Raw genomic sequence first — 20272 nt, forward strand, 5'->3', positions numbered from 1 at the left:
ATTTCATATCATGGGGTGGTTTAAACAAAGATTCAATCCAGGCACTAACATTTGACGTTGAGAGGGCTGGCGCCTTGGGGCTGTTTCGGTATTCTCGCACTCACGCACTGGTAAACGGATGGTTCGGAATGTCATTCTGTCACTTCACTCGTTTTGAGATAAATGATGATGACAAGTTCAGGATGGATGATAGATGCAACGTTTTCTCAAACCATATCAGATTTAGCGTAACCAATGTCGAACAGATGCTTTTTGGATGAGTCACTCTGTGGTTAACGCGGCTTCGGTCGCATCGTATCGGATCACGGAGTGATAGAGTATTAGCTTTAACAAGTTTGGATCGAGCATGGTTTTAAAAAATCAGAAGATTACAATAAACACATCTTCTAATATACCATTTCTTTTTCTTACGAATAATTTTATTCACAAAAATCTTTTTGAAAAAAGTAAGCCACCTGACAGGAATCGAATCTGCATCTCCTGGACTTACGCCCCAATACGCGCATTATCCACTATACTTGTAAATTTTGTACCTATGTCAAAATTTAAATTTAATTTAATTTTTAGAAATGTACTGTAAACGATAAGTATGTAATTAAAGTGAGTTATTTAAAAATTGAAGGTCGAACTTGGATGGGCAGAACAACTAAATGGATGGTTAATTCGTCATCGTTGAGGCATTTCATATTTGGAAAGCCACAAGAACGGCGTCTGACGACAGGGGAGACCACGAAACAGGCTGCGGTAGAAAATGACTTCTAGACAATATGTAGACACTACTTTGGTCTCATATTGTCTTGTAAAGTTGATATTCGTCTTTGGCCTTGGAATGGAAAACTGATATTTTTCATTAAAGTTTGAATTAATATTAAACAATTTCTTCATGTAAACCGAGAAAGGAAACTGAAATAGTTATTTATACTAAATTAAGTATAAATTAATAGTGTGCATTGTATAGATTTTTTTCACTCCTCACTAGAATTAATTAAAATAGACAGATCAATAACTTAAAGAAAAAGAGAACTCACACAGTGAAGGATGTGAATTAGAATCCCATCCGGTCAAGGTTATTTTTAATGAATATATTTCTGAGGTTTATCAAAAAAAATTATATAATTTTTATCATTTTTTGACAGAAGACAATTTTTTTTATGACATTACTACTCTAAGGAAAAGATTTTTCGCGGTAATGCGATATTTGTGTGTTCAAAACCCATTCGGTTCAAAATATTTTCAAAGACTTTTTTAATAGAAAGGTAGTTATAGTTATATAATCTATATTCTATATTCTAGGGGCTGCTCCAAATTATGTAGAATATTCAACAACAAAAATTTACATCCTTAAATACATAACAAAAATGTGTGAACATTAAATTAAATTAAATAATTGTAATATCTACATACGTCTGAATATACGACAAGCATGAGGTTGCATCACGTCTTGCACTCATCACCGTATGAGATATGCAACGTGTGGATCACTATTGTATCACTGCGAAATCTTTGCGGCGCTGCAACAAGTCTGTGGAGTACTCTTTAGCAACTTAATTAATACATGTCCAAGAGAAGCGGCATATCTTGAGATTAGTCATTGCCATATTGGGTTACGAACATGATTATTTTTAACGCGGTAGTACCAGTGTATACTTAAAATTCTGCGGTTAAATCGATTCTCAAAGCCCAATAGCGTAGAGTATAGACCATTGGGCCAAGGTAAGATACCGTATCACACAGCCATACAGAAACACAGTGAAAATTCGCGTTGAACAATCAGCATTAAATAATAGTCCACAAAAATATAGTTTTGATCTTCGATACTGAATATATCCAATGATCTTATTAAAAATATAATGCTGACCATACAGAAAATTATTTATTACAGAAATCGTACAAAAAATCTTTGACCGAGTGAGATGCGAATTTTTCGCGTAGCTAGAAAGCGCTCTAGCCACTAAGAATGCCCATTCATGTGGACATTGATATACTATCGTCCCAATCATGACAAACTCACCATTCTGGAAAATACACTTTGAGATAATTAAGTTTAAACATTTTTATAACATATCTGATTTAGGGTCTTGTCTTGTCATAGGTCATGTCTTTGGCACTCGACAAATAACGAATGTGTCACATTACAGCTTTTGGTTAATTATTTGTATTCAGTACGCAGTTTCGTGATAAGTAAGGTCATTATTTTATCTATTTTAAGAGCCTGTAGCACTTTTGGTCTTTAGGATAATAAAATTAGGTAAGTTTCTAGCATATCCATACACATTCGTGCCTTTGAATCCATTATGACAATATAGCATAATAACGCTTGTACGCAGATTTACTGGCAGCAATAGTGCGTATTTTAAACTATCGTGACAATAACTGTGAACACGTAAAAGTGCTGATTGTCTCTCCAATTTCATTTTTCAAGAGTAAGCGACACGCGATTATGTCATTTTATGGTACTATTTAACAGGTAGTGAAAATCGGTTAACCTCAAAATGAGTAAAGTTAGTTTTTTTTGCTGGCAGGTTCGCCACTATCGTTTTGCTGTGCAGGCGCAAATCGAAAAAATCTCAACTGTCGCATGAAAATTCAGAAGCTTCCAAATTTTTTTGATTCATGCATCCAAGCTTGAAACTGCAGGATAATATGTACATGTTTACCCTTACATTTTCTTGGTATGGCCGCGATAATACTAACTGTCAATAGTAAATCCATGTGCATGTAAACGGGGTGTTATGTTATTTTGATTAAAGCAGATCTATGAAAATTACCCCCTGAATATTATATACTCCCTATAAAAATAAAAATTATATAAATAAAATATCTTGGAAACGTCAAAACAAATAAATGTTGTACCCATTGTTTGCGTCATAGATAATTTTATTTTAAGTGTTTTTATGGGGGATTAATTACTCAGGGGTTTTTTTTTAAAATACTTGTCCTGATAATACGAAAAATGGCATCATTCCAAGCTGGTTTGTAAGGTTTTAATTTCGAGTATATTTCTGAGCTTTCCATATAGTTTTGTATTTCGTTTATTTATATTCCTATACTTATTAATGGTGATGTAACGTCAAAATATGCTAGGGTAGCTTTTTTAGCACTATTTTACAGTGGTACGCCATCCATCGATCTGCAAAACATAGACTAATGCGACAAACAAAAACTGCAACTTTTCCGTAGCGGGCTATCAGTTGAATTTTGTTTGACAGCTTCGACGGCGCTATACTGCTGTAAATTTTAAACCAGGGACCTATTAAGACAATCTACTATCCGTATACGTAACATAAAATGAATTATAAAAAAATGTAAGGTACGAGTATAAAATATGGAAAATTGCTTTGGTTATTCACTTTCACTTTATCTTTCATTTTGTCCAAGTGTTACCTACCTACATGGTACATAATATTATCATATAATGAGTATTCTCGAATATGCCAGCATTAATTGGAGTTCCCACAGGTCCGTCCACACAATTAAAATTAGATCGAGTTCACAATAGATTTCTTAGATTTTCTATTTCGGGACATAAGGATTCTTTCTTTATGATAACGATAATAAAAAGAATTATCTGACTCGTTTTCTTCTGAGTATGCTATCAATGCAATCCCCGTCACGTCACGTCACGTCGTATTTGTACTTCTTCGTGGGGTCGTTTACAATCCGTCTATACTGACAAATATTAATTTTCATGTTCCCACCAATAACACTAGTAACTCTGTGGTTTCCATAATAGCACATGAAAATAACACATATATATAAACAAATTTAACTATTTAGGTAAGTACCTAATTAATTAATTACTCATATTACTTACGATTTTTGAAAATTTTTGAGTTAGATATGTACTTAGACGGATATTTTTGTTACCTATATGATGGCCAAAGATTGAACTTTAAAAAACACCAAAAACCGTTAAGACGATACATCAGTGAAACGGCAAATAATTTTCAACTATAGGCGCGACGAAATTTTGGACTCGCTGGCATTCGTGAGAATGAACATCGAGCTGGGAGCACGTCAATTTGTTTCGTGATGGCGACGGGGGTATTAAATCTTAAATCGTGTAAAGATGACTAAAAACGTTACCCATTTACTTGAAAAAGAAAACATGTCAATGAATATAATATTATTATTATCACTAATAGAACATACGTTAAAGTGCCCACCACCACCCGTCATATATGCACAACCGTGGATATGCACGGCCGCTTTCTATGACGCTTAGAACAATAAACAGAACATTAAATGGACGCATGTTGGATTCATATGACAAATTATATTTCGTTCGGCATGCGTCATTTGCACCCGCGACCCGCAATCCGCGCATCGCCTAGCTACGATCTTTTTAGACCGTGCCTCAACTGAGGTATAGCCTTAATCATTGGCGGCTCCATGCTCGATGATTTGGTAGGTCAGTTTTATATTATTTGAATTTGCCTTTTCGTTGTACACTTAAAAGACGTATAGCAAATTGGCTTTTTATACATTATAAAAGAAGTGCTATAAATTGTTAGTTAAAAAGATAGATACTTACTTAACCTTCAAAAAAAATGTCTATTTTCACATCAAACAATCAAAAATATTTAATAAAAACACCGTAGCTTATTAGCTTCATTTTTCATTAAACTGTCACTATCAGAAAAAATGTTGTGTACTGTTATGAAATGGCGGGATTATGTATATATAAACACTTTTTATATTTCCACTGATTTTATTAGAAGGTAACTTTTACGATTAATATAGCAGATTACATTTTAAAGGGTAACTTTTATACAATGGTTTAACTGTTTAACACAATGAATGCAGTCGATGCATTTTAGTCAAAGGTTGTATTTAAACTAAACTAAAAAGCTATTTTTGGTTGAGTACTATAATATTATAAAACAAACAATGACATTGCATAATATGAAACTTTCAGACAACAATAGGAAGTTTGAAATAATAAAAATATAAAAAATAATACGGTTGAAACCATGCTTGGTAGGTAATATAATACATGCTCGATGAAATCGCGAGGCAATAATAATTAATAACGGAACAACGTCTTATACCTGTTTCCTTTAACACACTGAAAAATGTATTGTTATCTCTTTCTGGGACAATGACGAAAATCTTGCCTATGCTGTGTCAAAACAAATTTAAAAAAAGACTGGCAAAATGTGTGTTTTCTCCGTTTCACATATGGAAAATGAGAGAGAAAGAGAAATATGTAGAAATATTTTATCCCGGCATATTTCCAAATGCCCAAGGTATAGCGACCGAGCGGATTCCTTTTGTTTGAATTTTATACACACAGTTCGTCCGTCCGTGTGCGTCTCGCCTTGACGTGTTAGCCGATAATTATTATAATACATTGTACCTACATCTTAGATTATAACCTACATAGATTGTAAGATGTTTATTTTTGGAGGGTCATTGACCAATTGACCTAATGGACCAGCCGCTATTGGCCTTTATACGTATGATCAAAAATTAGGGTAAATTTAAAAACTCGCTAAAATGGTTGGTTGTGCTTTTCAAATATCCCTGAAATGGAAAGCCAAAATACTCTTGAAAATGTTACGAATTAAAAAATAAATATATAAAGTTCACATTTTTAATAGATGTGAGTTTTTCTCATTATTCTCAAAACAACCTAAAATCGTTTTTCTCATTTTTTCTCAGAACGACCTAAAATTGTTTTAGGGGGTTTTGAAACTAGGCACTTCATAATGAAATATATATATTTTTTCAAATTTTATGGCTTAAAACATTTAACCGGTTAGATATTCGTAAAAAACCAGTAACTGGGTAAAATTTCCCCGCCGGTTATTCGGATGCCCTATCTAAACTAAGGTAACTAAAAGATTTCCTGGAGACGTCCAAATGAAGTGCCGATCTTCAATGCTATTTTATCCGCCGTTATTTGCCATACACAAAATATACCCACCCTCAATACGGCTCCGTTTTAGGTGTCGGAAATATCATAGCAGACTCCAGAAAGAAAACAAAAAAAAAACCCACACACACACGAATGGAAATAATAAAAACGCAACAGCTGATACGCCCGGGCGCAGAATGCACGGTCTCTCAAAAAACATATTCCATAGCATTCATGCTGCTGCAGCTCTCAAAGTAGATATAAGAGTTTTTCATGTCGCACCCATTTTTTGCACCTCGGTCAAAGGTTTTCAACTTCTGCTGCTGAAGTGTTTTGATAAATTGCATTTGGAGTGCTATAAAGTAAGTTGTAAATTAAATATTTGTTTGTATGCATAGAAATGTGCAACGAGTCATTTTTTTATTCACTTTAAAAGTCGTACAATATATTTTCAGACTAGGATTTGAAAGAGACGTTTGTATAAAGATGTTAAAGAAAATGTTAAGTATATATAATATATCGCACCCGAGGAATAATAGTGGCACAACTCGAAAAAGTGTTTTTGCAGGAGAGCAGTTTGAATATTTTATTTTGGTGTGTTAAATCAGTTTTTTTAATTTACTTTATAATAGGGTGAAGTTGGCACACTGAAGTCATCTCATTTTGAATGTTATCCACAATAATAATGGCACAATGATCATTGTGCCACTATTTTTGCTTGAATTCAAGTAAAATGTTATAATATGATAATGACAAATGTTTTTAAGGCCACCATTATATTTTTAAGAATTATGCCGCTATTTGTGCGGATAGAAATGATATCTTGGAACATTTCTGCATACTTAACTCAAAATTGACAATTTGAACTGGTGTCACTATTATTCCTCGGGGGCGATATATACGTGAAGCTATAAAAACTACTAAGATTAAAATAAGTTGGGTTACATCAATTCTGTGCTTGCAGGGTGAAAGTTCAAGTCAGAATTAAAGTAAACAATTATTGTTGTCTTTTTTTGTGTATCATAGATTTTGTCACGATGGTCGCGTGGCTTAAACGTCGGCCTATAGCGTCGTGGGTCTGGCAAGTACACATATTGTTTTTCAATTTGTGTATGAGCCAGAGTATGGACCCAATAGGTTAAGCAAGTGTCTGACATCCATTTATCGTAAAAACAAAATCTGTTAATACAAACATAGAGGTATATATGATCTTATTAGGATCGAACATGGTCGCAAAAAAAGGAAAATAAATAGATATTATATAGAAATACTGAGAAAATCGTTTTTAACTCAAAGTACAATTACTTATTCAAAACAGTGCATGCAAAAACTTAATTGTACATAAATAATGTAAAAGAAATAAAAAAAAGAGTCACCAATTAACTTCTAAGCAAGAGTATTTTGAAAACGGTGATTTATTTCAAAAAGCAATTTTAGCCCGAAACCACAGAATTCTCTTTACTATCATTTGATGACAACTTTTCACTATTATCGGAAATAACTGTCAATACCCGCCAGTAATTAAAATACAATTTTATAGTACCTTAATCAATCAGTTCAATAACATTATATTATACGTAAATATATTGCAATAGATAAATCCTGATCACAGAACGGATAATAAATAAAATTCCGATAGGCTATAATACCAATGCAGTAAATTTAAATGCAGGATTTTGAATGTCTGAGTGTCCAACGAAAATGAACCACCCATTATAGACGTGCAATAGTGTGTGTAATACACCAATATTACAAATTAGCGTCAATGTATAAACCGAGAGTAGTTGTCAGTATTCGACGTATGACGTATTCTTGACACGTGTTTAAATTGATCCCATATTCTTCCTTACTTGAGATCGGTTGCCTAGTTCTCCTTATCCATTAGGTATTTCAGTTCCCATTATTTCTGAGTTCCCTGTTCCTGACACTTGATTGTGATATATAATGAGTAATGACTATACTTATAAATACATTGACAAATTTGAATACGTATAATGTTTCACTTGGATGGAAAATAAAGAATTTACATTAAAGTAAGTCCGTATATACATAATAATTCAGTAAAACCTTGATTATATAGATTTTATATGAATTATCAGTTATGCATGATTTTAAGAAAAAAATACGGCATAAAATTTACTATTCTATACTAAATTAATATTACTAAATTAATATTCCGAAATATATTTTGATTATCTGGATTTTTGTATCCGGAATGATTTGAAGTACCCCATCTCCACAAGTCTTGTAGGTATATACAGCCACGATCTTCACCCCCAATTAGTTCAGATATTGAAGTTAATGGCCTTTTCAAACCACACCGTCCTCACCACACCCGGCCATATCACAGGACCATACATTTAGATATGAAAAATCAGTATTTTTTATGACTGGCAATATGTCAGGAGCAGTTCCCCAAGATTGTCGTCGCCTTGAACTCAAGTGTACTTTGTCCAAATGATGAAGTGTCTGAAGTTTCTACTGCACGTCAATTATAATAGTATATTTTATTACATAAGTTAACATATGGGTCTTGGTCACTTGCTTGAAACGTCTCCATTTCCATCTGCTTGTCTCAAACTTCTTCTACCATCTTATCTTCAGGAATCCTTTTTCTACACAGTATACTGCAGTCTACGTCTCACGACTCTTCTTTTCCCTTATAGTCTGTTGAAGATTTGTCTCTTTGATAGTTGGGTGTCATATATCCTTGAAATATGGCCTGTTAAATAGAGTGGCCTTACTTTTACATGTGATATGACAAAGGGGGACATTGCACTACGCATATAGTTTATAGTTGTATCTTTATCGGGTTTTGTTGACCTTTCTAAATATTTATCTTTTAAATACCTATGTCTAGTTTCCTCTTTATTAATTCCGTTTACATTCCTTGCTGATGCATTAATATGTTGTTTTTACTGTTAATATATGATGGCGTTTGAGAGGGAGAAAGTGATGAGGTGATAAAAGCAATAGTAATGAAGATGGAAGTAGCGTTTACGACCTTAAGTTACAAAATGTTACAATCATGGCACCCACAAGAGGGGGGGGGGGGGCTGACAGAGCTCGAGCCTAGGGGCCCGGGCTCAGGGGGGGGCGGCGTGACGGGTCAACCAGATAAATGAGATAAATACACATTTCAAATTTGCTCTAATAGCAAAAACAAGTCACCTGCGCCACTATTTTGCTTCGGAGTTGTTACCATTTTAAAATATATGGTTGTTGGAACGTGTTGAATAATACTCGACAACTCCATAATGCGATGTGTTAAAAAATCGCTAAATTACACTGAATTTTATTTGACCTCGAACACCATTTGAAAAATAACACCGACCGTCAGACTGCCTTTAATCATAGCGATAGATAGGGGGGCCCGCTTTAAGATGTGGGGGCCATGGTTACAATGGTAGGAGTAAAGATTGACGGTGCAGAGTAATCGCGGTGAGCTAGTGCTCAAACCAAGCCACGATTCGTTGCGAATATCACTCTATTATTAACGATAATACTGACGATGGTCGAATGAGAAGTGGTTGTATCGAGTGACGAGTCAGGGATGAGTTCTTCTCAATTTTCCTTAGCTATTTATATAAATGCAATCAATAGGTACGTTGCAAGAGTCACTGTTTAACTAGGTTATCAAATCATACTAGTTATCGTTGAACTAGGTTATGATTTTTTTACAGGGCTCAAAATGAACCGGAACGCACTGGAGCGCCGTTCCGGTTCATACAATTCCCAAAATTATCGCACCGTTTCGTGTAAATATTAATTTGACCGTCTGAGCGAGATATGTCATATTATAAAAAAATCGAACACAATCGTTTTTTAAATACATATGTGTATAGAATTAGATAAGTAACAGTGTTAATATTTTCGTAAAATTATCAAGCACTCCGGTTCGTAAAGTTTTTCATTTCGAGCGCTGATTATTTATGTAATTTGGTTACGAGGAAGTGCTGACAAGCGCTTCCACAACTCCGATTTGTTTTGAAAACAAAACATGAATTTCGAAGTGTATCATATTTGTAATGTTGAGTGATGTGTTCACCATATAATATATATTATTTCATTTTAAATCTTATAGTGAACAGTTTTAGAAGCGCTGACACACATAGTATGTTTGGCTTAGGATTCATTTGACCACAGCAGTTGAAAACAAAATGCCGCAGTTTTAATATCTGCCAAGCAATTTATTTACTGTCTGTATGCGCTTCGACAAAAAAAATATATGAAACTAGTACAAGTTAGTGTCACAATATGTTGTGCTTAGGATATAAACGGAGTATTTTCTGCGGTATCCTCTACCGGGTATTAATTGGTACGCCACTGGTTTTCAGAGCGGATTAAATATGTTTATCGATACGTTTCTCAATTAATTATCATTATTATTTCCTGATAACCTTTTTAATTGTGGTGATAAAATTTTTGTAATGCTGGAAAGTTACAAAATTAGATGATAAGAATCAAAAGCGACTAAAGCACTTTTTTTTAAGCTTCTGATTTGAAAGTGTCCAGACGTAGTAAACTAATCAGCGTTGCTAACCTAATGTTTTTATTACGAGATCTATTATTTATGAATAGCCCTCTAGTTTGCTAATATTGCATCTTTCATATGGTGTTAAATCCAGCGTTTTTGGACTTCGCGAATGGCTTAAAATAAAAAATCAGAATATAACATCTGATTGGATCAACATGATGGCTTTTGGTGCCCAATATCGTACCAATAAAAAAATGTTACAAACAATATTAAATTTTCCAACGACCGAATTTCGTACCATCATTATTTTACAGTTATGTCACTTACCAAATCATGTCAAATTTAAATATGAGTTTTAGATGGTATGATAATATTTTGAGAACATTTGAATTTTCTCTGTTATTCAGCTTTTTTATTCTATCTGATATTTTTTGTGACTGATAGATGGCAGCACCACAGAACAGATTAATAAATAGGATTACGATAGGCTATAACCAAATACAAAAAAAAAACTTTAAAAACTTAAAAAAAATTAAAAATTAAAACACCCACGGTGGCCGTGCGGCGTAAACGTTAGACTATAAAGCCATGGGTCCCAGGTTCGAATCCTGGGTCTGGCAAGTACGCATATTGTTTTTCAATTTGTGTGTATCAGGGTATGGACCTAATACGTTGAGCAAGTGGCTGACGTCGATTTCTCGTAAAAAAACAAAAAATCTGTCAATACAAACTTCCACTCTGTGGAGGCCCATATGATCCTATCAGGATCGGACATGGTCGAAAAAAAATCCCAATACAGTACATTTTGAAGTAGGGTTTTGAATGTGTGAGTGTCCTACGAAAATGAACCACGCATTATAGACGTGCAATAGTGTGTGTTGCATCCTTCAATACACCAATATCAAATGAGCGTCAGTGCATAAACCAAGAGCATTCATCAGAATATGACGTACGACGTATTCTTGACACGTGTTTAAGCTTATCCCGTATTCTTACTCACTCGAGATTGGTTGTCTGCTTCTCCATTCACACCCGTTAGGTATTTCAGTACTACACTGATCCAAACGGATACAAAAACAACATGTGATTGTATCAGATTCTGGATTTGAACCGGGGACCGAGGATACGTTGACGTGTCTATCACAAAAAAAAACAATGATATAAATTAATTTTATATCATAAATTCTTTAGATTGTATATCTATTATAACTTAATTTCAGTATCTGTTGTTTTTATTCTGAATATCATGTTAGGAGCATTTTGAATTAATAAGCAGATAATGTATCAACTCAATATATTTTCTTTTTTTTTAAATTTAAAAACAGTTATATAGAAAATACAAACGAATATTTAACATTGAAGTCGATTTACTCAATTTTTTCATCGGTGCAATTCTTATCATTCAATCCACAGTAGCTCAATAACGTTTTTAAAAAAATTCTTAATCTGTAAAATGGGAACAATATCCTATTTTGCCATTTGAAACATGGATTTAGAAAAATTGTCTCCGCGAAAACATTTTCATTCATCGGTCGGTCGAAATACTTTTCATTATAATGTTATAAAATATTTAAAAAATGGCGCATCCGGCGGCCGGAAGTCACCTAATGATGGCCTTCCGCGGAAATAGGCCAGCGCATGCGCGGTTTATTCTTTACATATTATTCATCGTAACCAAATATAATACACAATTATTGAAATCAGCTAAGATTTTAACACTTCTTGAACATACATAATTCTGAAAACACTCATGAGAAAATATAGCCAATAGAAAAAATCTTTTTTGAAAATAGTAAGACACCCGGCAGGAATCGAACCTGCGTCTCTTGGGTATCGCGCCCTGTGCATTACCACTATGCCATGACTGCCATGCTTAATTGCGACACATTTTAACTATTGGCCTTTGACCTTCTCATAAGCGCTCTCCAAATAGAGTTACGGTAGGCGATTGGTTTTTTTAGTATATATTAAAGTATTTATTAATTTATTTACTAACCGACGACACGGATCACTCCAATATTTTCTGTTGTAACTTATTTGAACTTGCTAATAATTTTAATGGTACGACTACGTTACAAACATCTGAGTTCGTGAGCGGACATTGCAGCCTTCGGTGATTGAGGCAATTACGAAGAGACGCTTTACGTGGCTGGGACATGTGTTCCGGATACCGCCAAAAAGTGCGTCACTTCATACCCTTGTAGCACAGCCTCGAGGGTTCCAGCCGGCCCTGCAGCGAAGCTACAAAAGCAATCTAGGCGCTCGAGGTCTGGCATGGCAAAAGGCGCAAGTGTTGGCGATGGACCAAGAGAAGTGGCGCGAACTTGTGCTTGCCCTATGGCCCGTTTCAGACGGGACACCGGTGTTGCGCTCGATATAATATAGGAGGCTTTTGTATTATGTTTATGAACGCCGCGTCAACGAGTGTCCGGTACACTTTTCCGTCGGCCGCCACATTCTCAAGCCGCCGATACAGTTGTTTTTATTACCGCACCAGTATGTTCTAATTTATAACGCGAAATTATGCGTTAACTCATTAGCTCTGGGGCCCACGTAATATAAAGTCTCCTTTATTCGAATACAAAGGGCTCCTATATTATATCGAGCGCGACACCGGTGTCCCGTCTGAAACGGGTATATGCCTCTAAAAAAGAAGCAATTCATTCTTTGATCCAAATACCTTCAAAGAATTTGATCGGATAACCGTATAAAATAACTATTTTTATAATCGTATAAATACCCGGTTAACCGGTTTTGGTTTAACCCGGTATGAAAGCCCTGCTTTCGACAGATAATTAGAGAAAGTACAATAATTAATCGAGGTAATACCCAGATTAGCAAGCTACGAGGTATACTATGAGATTTAATGTTTAAGTAAAAATAATGTATATTTTACGCTCTCTAGTATACTAAATACACAAACAAATTTAAATGAACCCTTAGCATAATAATAGAGATAAGTGAAATTTAACTAGCTCTCCCATTAAAAAGCAAAATAAACCCAAAGAAATGTGGCCTCAGCGTAATAATAACTTTAAAAAGTTAAATGGGTTTTTGTGTTCGTAGACCAACGCTGCTAACAAGTTAAGAAGAAAATAAAGAAAGTCGACGTGTTATGTTTTAACTCTTTTGGTGCTGAGCAAGGCCAAAATTAAGTGCTGTTTGTTGGCTAAATTAACGGTACAAAACTAAAACTTAAAACTCTGTATTTTTTTTGTTTCTTATTATGTCATCTTCATAAATTATGTGTCTCAACTATTTTGTCATATAAATTTTGAATATTTTTTTGCGATTTTAAAAATTATTTATTTTTACCTGAGTATATAAAGTTAACTTTACACATTATAAATTCAAGACGTTCACGACATGACATTAAAAAAAAAGAAATTGTATTTGGAACAGAATAAAAATAGTAAATACACATGGAATTTAAAAATATAACGTCCATAAAAATTCTCACATAGGTGGAATATCCGAACCGATTTGGTTGAGTACAGTTATCGCCCGCCCAATTGGCATTACCAATGGCAAGTTAGTTGTTCACCTTGGGAGAACAAATAATTGTCGTTCCCGATTTATAAGTGAGTTAACACTACCAAGAATATCAGAGTTCGCATTAAATAATACCACGATTCTACAAATACTTATTTAGTTATTTGCCATTGATGAGTATATTAATATAGTGCTTGAAGATGTTGAAAGTGAAACACGGGTAACAAAAAAATACTCATTTACTTCACTAAATTAAATGGTACTAAAATTAAATAATTTAAAATTAAAATTAAAATTTCATCAAGTAGGTACATACTCTCAGTCAACAGTATGAATATATCGATATTTATAAGTATGTATTGGTTCAAAAGGATGATTCTGAAATAACGTTATTGTGGACTCTAGAAAAGTATGTCACCAATTAAATTAAATTTACTCTTTCCCAAAAAAAAAAATCGAATTTGTCTTATTAATTAAAAGAATATTAAAAAACCATTATTTTATTTTTCTATAATGCGTATTATTAGGATTTGGCATTACACTTTATACGGGTGGCATTAAAACTTGCGTGCCAATAGCTATATCGATGCAGTTATGAAAAAATCGCTCCGTGACTGGTAAGTAAGGTTTGGCAACACGTGCCTTGGGAAAATGAATAAATACTCAATACAAATTAGATTCGCTTATATTAAATAAATATGCAATTTTATTTATATGTATATTGAGAGTTCATTTTCTCACAGTTTTTGAGATTTACCCTAGTTTGTCGACTTGTTATAAACAAATGACTGACAAAAAATAATGATAGAATTTCTATTTTAAATATTGTATTTTTCGAGTAGCTCACATTATGTCTCAGAAGCTCGTGTGTATTTTCATCTCTTAAGCTATGCTATAAATTTAAGTGGCTTTTCTTTTTTATTTCAGGGTTGACGTAATGTAGGATCCCCACTTTTGACCTTGCTGGTCTCCATGGACCCTCCCGGCACCTTTTTCTGGCTGACTGCTTTCTTCAGCATTATAGTTACAGGTGAGAGATAATATTTACATAACGGCGAATAATATTCGATTGTCTTATGTACATGTGCTTGTATAAATAATATTATTATCCAATCAAAATATAATATTATGTTCACAACCATAATTATTACATAAGTGAATTAATATTACCTTGACATAATAAAATCTATACTATAATTTGACGAATATATTTGGATGTTTGTATGTTTGTAACGTCCTTCAGTTTTTCTTTATACAAATCCACACGCGCAGTCGGATTTCGATAAAATTTGTAGCATAGACGGAGACTGATGAGCCAAAGTGCGTAGTTGGAGTCTTGAATTTAAGATTTAACCCGTTGTACACCGGGCAGAGTTTTACGGTTTTTGCGGAAAAGGGGTGCCGCGTACACCTGAAACGTAGAAGTTAATGCTGCGAACCGCATTTTTATTAAAAATGTCGCTAAAAGTGTCCATTAAAAAAATATTGGCTAAATTTCAGCTCGATCGGAGGTCAAATGGCAAAGTTAGATGCAAATAATTGTGTTATTAGAATCGCTAATCGGCAGGTTGGCGCGGGCAACAGTGCTGCCACATTATATCGAAATACTTCTCTCACATACAATTTTATGTAGCGGCATCAAGAGTCAGGAGTTGTAAAAATCTATATATTTTGGAACCAAATGGAAAAGCCACAAATATTGTATATCGAAAAGCCCTTGAATAATGGATTGGATATTTATATTATATAGAAAAGCTTTAAAATAATAAATTGAATATGTACTACTTTTTAAGATATTTAAGGGGGAGAGGCATGCCAGCAGAGAACCTAGCGGAATAATACGAAGCTTGCAATTTGAGATTTTTTTTTGATAATTTACAATTTCAACTGTATTAATTAATAAATATGAATCTGAAAACATTAAAAAGATTTTTTGTTTTTTTTTAAAATTTAAATATAAACTTACAATTGTAAAAAAATGTAGTAAAATGTGAATTCGTTGCAGGGTCACATCTTATTATTACATTATATTTTATGGTCATATTTATTATTAAAATTTAGTTTATTAAGTTTTAGATTTTTCGTCGTTTAGATTTTTGACTAATCCATCGTTTTTTTATTTTTTATATTTATTTTAAATAACATCGATTTTTATAAAAATATAAATGTGTATAACTTGAAATCCTTTTTATATAGATCATCTTAGGTAGACAAATCATAAAATAAACTGCGCCCCTAATATTGCGCATACGAAACTTCTTAGAGCACTTGGCCTATATTATGTACCTAGACTTTATTATCGCATATTAGTTAACTTTGCTCAACTTGGTGTACCTACTTACAACATATTGTGTCCACACTAATGCATGTTTTGTGCGCTAGACGAATGCATCGCAACGCATGACTATAAAATGGTCATGCTTGCCTTAACCCAATTTAAGGTCGCAGTTTTAGTGATGCAAATGTTAGCACAAATATGCTTTTACCATCTAGACATCTTTGTTCAGTATTCCGTTTAACATTATGTAACTTTTTCTAAAAGAATGATTTCATGAAAAATGTTAATGGTAAATTTTTATAATACTATAATTTCATGCTACATAAGCCAAAAATACTGTAATTTTGAAGGCTTCAAAACGAAAAATATTCTAGTTTTACACTTGTGTATTATAATCAAAACAGCAAGTCAACATTGGTGAAAAAATAAAAAAAATATTTGATGTAAAGGTGTAGACACTCATTAAAGGAATATTTACACGTGCATGGATTTACTGGCGGCAGTACGTATTGTCGCAATCATAACGATAAAATGGAAATATATAAACACGTAATTATCGTGCATATTGCAAGACTGCATAATATATGGATCAAACAAGCTTAACGGCTTTTAAATTTTCACGCGATAGTTGCAACATGCATGACGTACGCGAATAATCAGTAGAACAATAGTGGCGAACCTGCCGGAAGAGATACAAACTATACCACGCAGAGCATTTTGACGTTTACTAATTTTTACAACCTACCAATGACGATAACGCGTCTCGCTTACACTTGAAGAATGAGTGAGACAGCACTTTTACATGTAAACAGTTATTATCGCGATAGTTTAATTAACACACTATTGGTGCTAGTAAATATATGCACGTGTACTGGCACTATTACGTATGGGATAGGCTACGCGGTGGTAATTAGAACTAACTGAAAGTTAAAGCAACCTTGAAAATTAATACAAACAAGTGTAAACATAGCTAATATTCGATTAATCACTGGCACCTAATCATTTTTGTGTTCTATATTTGAAATTGAAAATTAAAATATCATTTATATTCCAATATAAAAGATGGCTGACACGTGAACAGCTGATTAGCTGTCAATTCTAATGGTTATAAGCAAATGACTATACTAATAATATGTACCTACTTCATTTTATTAAAGAATTTCAATGATCGACCTTTACCTGTTTCGAATAACCTCAAATAGATACGCAATAATTAATAATGTTAACAGTAGTTATACCTCGTAGCTTATCAAAATACAGGTGAGATGAAAGGTTATCCTCATCAGTGTTGCCAACCTTGGTAAAATAATTTTATCACCTTATAGATCAAGCACCGAGTTTGAATATAAACTAGATATTAACATCACTGAAATAATATATTATTATGGTTTAGGTATAGTAAAGTACGAAATAAATGTGTAGCAAACTTATAAAAAATGCCTACAATAAAATGGTCTTATTTATTGGTCTTGACAAAAGTCTTACGTCATCAGAACCTTCTACAGCCTCATTTAGACCAAGTGAGCGAATGTTTATTCTTCCCCCATTCCAGCGAAATTCTTATGCTCGCTCAACAAAAAGCGTTTACATCAAGAGAATTTTGCTGGAGTGGGGGAAGAACAAACACTCGCTCGCTTAGTCTAATGCGTCAATGACATTGAGCCACTTTACAAGCTGCTTGTTGGCGAATTTACAATCTGCCTGTAAAGTCGCTCAGTATCATCATTGAACAAGCTAACAAGCAGATTGTAAACAATCTACCGAGAAAAGTTGAAAGCCGGTCAACTTTACACGCTACACGCTGGCGTGTGGACCTACTGCGTCTGCGTAGTAGAGCGTAGTAGCGACCTCCTGGTAAAAAACGAACTACGTTCTGTCAAACTAGTCGCAAGCTTGTTGGCTTCTCAGCGAATGGAAAGTTTTATGTGTCATCATCACAATCGCAGTAGCTAAATCGCCCGCTTTTAAATTCGCCAACAAACAGCTCGCAAAGTAGCTCAATGTAATTGACGCATGAATGCGGTTTGAGCTATCAATAATTTGAATGAAATACTTCTTAGTAAAAAAAATAGAACTGAAGTTTTGATTGGCAGAAATTAACTTATGACTTAGGCGGCGGTGTCGACGGGGGTGTTTATACCTTACCCCCGATATTATATATTTATTTAGTTCAGACGGTTGCGTTGTGTGTGAGATGTGATAGTGGATAGGTCTCATTTACAGAAACACATGTGGGCGTTTATGTTGGTTTATATTTAGTATAAAGCACAATTACGCATTAAACGGCAAGATAAAATGACAGTATATGCATTTATGAATTATTGATAAATTAGTGTTGATGATAATAATACTTTTGAATTTAGATAATTTAATGGAACGGACGAGCTACGTTTTGAAAAGTCTAATAATTGTCAACTGTGTACGTTTCCGTTTTTTATTGACTATGCTCTATAAATGAGCATAGACAATAACATTTTATTAAATAAATGGAAAATAATTAAAAATAAAACCCCCGCAACATAAAATATCTCCGTCGAGAATCAAAGTGGAAAAAAAATGTTTCAGACGATCAAAATTACCGCCCAAATTGATAATACCACTCGAGAGTTTTTTTGTGAGAGAAAAATATATGCTTACACATTTATATAAATAACGTATGCCATTTATTACCTCAAATTTTTTGTTATCGTTGACAATTGTTCGTCGAAGGTCAAAATTGAGTTTTTATTGTATTTTCAAACCATGATCCTGGACACTCCTTAAACGTTGTAGATGATCTATTTATATAATTTTGAAGCCTTATTATCCTTTATAGTTATTTTAAACATTTGATGACTGCATGAAGTATTTTTGTTACATAAAACAGTATTCTTTTAAACCTCTCGCTCTAATGTTTTAGAATATAGTCATATTTCGGTACATAACTGTGCAGTGGTGTTAAGATTTTTTACGTTTATTATTTTTTAAACGCATTTATGAAACCATAAGTATAATTTATTATGAGATAATTTTTGTAAAATATTCACGATAAAAAATTATATCGATAATCTTTGTGATCCCAAATTTGACAAGAATTACTCATTTTATTATTCAAAAAATCGGCAAAATTAACACATTTGAAGATGATTCTAAAGATATTTATTATAAGCGATGTCTTTTACCATTCAAGTGTGATAAAATTTTTATGAATAATGATTGCTTTATAATAATTATTGACATATGAATAAGGTAGTGTTTTTTTGAAATACGCCATTTCTTTTGTCATTCCCTAGTAGTTAAGCTACAACATACGGCCGTAGCCATAAATTGACAAACTATAATTAAAGTAGGGACTAAAATGATATTGACGCGCGTGTTTGAACATGTACCGTTTAATTTTTTTTTTTAAAAAAATCGGTTAGGTACATGTTCAAACACGCGCGTTAACATAATTTTACTCCCTACTTTAATTATAGTTTGTCAATTTATGGCTACGGCCGTATGTTGTAGCTTAACCACTAGGGAATGACAAAAGAAATGGCGTATTTCAAAAAAACACTACCTTATTCATAGGTCAATAATTATTATAAAGCAATCATTATTCATAAAATGTTTATCACACTTAAATGGTAAAAGACATAGCTTATAATAAGTATCTTTAGAATTATCTTCAAATGTGTTAAACTTGCCGATTTTTTGAATAATAAAATGCCTAATTCTTGCCAAATTTGGGATCACAGAGATTATCAATACAATTTTTTATCGTGAATATTTTACAAAAATTATCTCGTAATAAATTATACTAATGGTTTTATAAATGCGTTTAAAATTTAATAAACGTAAAAAAATCTTAACACCACTGCACAGTTATGTACCGAAATATGACTATGTTCTAAAACATTAGAGCGAGAGGTTTAAAAGAATACTATTTTATGTAAAAAAATACTTTATGCAGTCATAAAATGTTTAAAATAAATATAAAGGATAATAAGGCTTCAAAACTATATAAATAGATTATCTACAACGTTTAAGGAGTGTCCAGGATCATGGTTTGAAAATACAATAAAAACTCAATTTTGACCTTCGACGAGCATGTCCCCCTTTAATATGCTAAGTGATCTTATTTTGGGTCGCGATCCACAGGTTAAATAGCCTTATTTTAAATGATAGTGATGACAATAATAAA

General features: G+C 33.3%; 1 protein-coding gene across 1 annotated transcript in view; it reads left to right on the top strand.

Moving 5' to 3' along the window:
- The window catches only part of LOC147073115 (lachesin-like), a 152458-nt gene that overhangs the window by 18785 nt on the left and 113401 nt on the right, over positions 1–20272 (top strand). Inside the window, exon 3 of the mRNA XM_085945277.1 lies at positions 14757–14859. Within this exon, the coding sequence (XP_085801403.1) occupies positions 14802–14859 (58 nt within the window). The 5' untranslated portion in view covers positions 14757–14801. The remainder of the gene's footprint in view (positions 1–14756; positions 14860–20272) is intronic.

Source organism: Rhyacophila brunnea, unplaced genomic scaffold (genome assembly GCF_057557595.1).
Source record: "Rhyacophila brunnea isolate RB1 unplaced genomic scaffold, BYU_Rbru_1.0 scaffold_18, whole genome shotgun sequence".
NCBI lineage: Eukaryota > Metazoa > Arthropoda > Insecta > Trichoptera > Rhyacophilidae > Rhyacophila > Rhyacophila brunnea.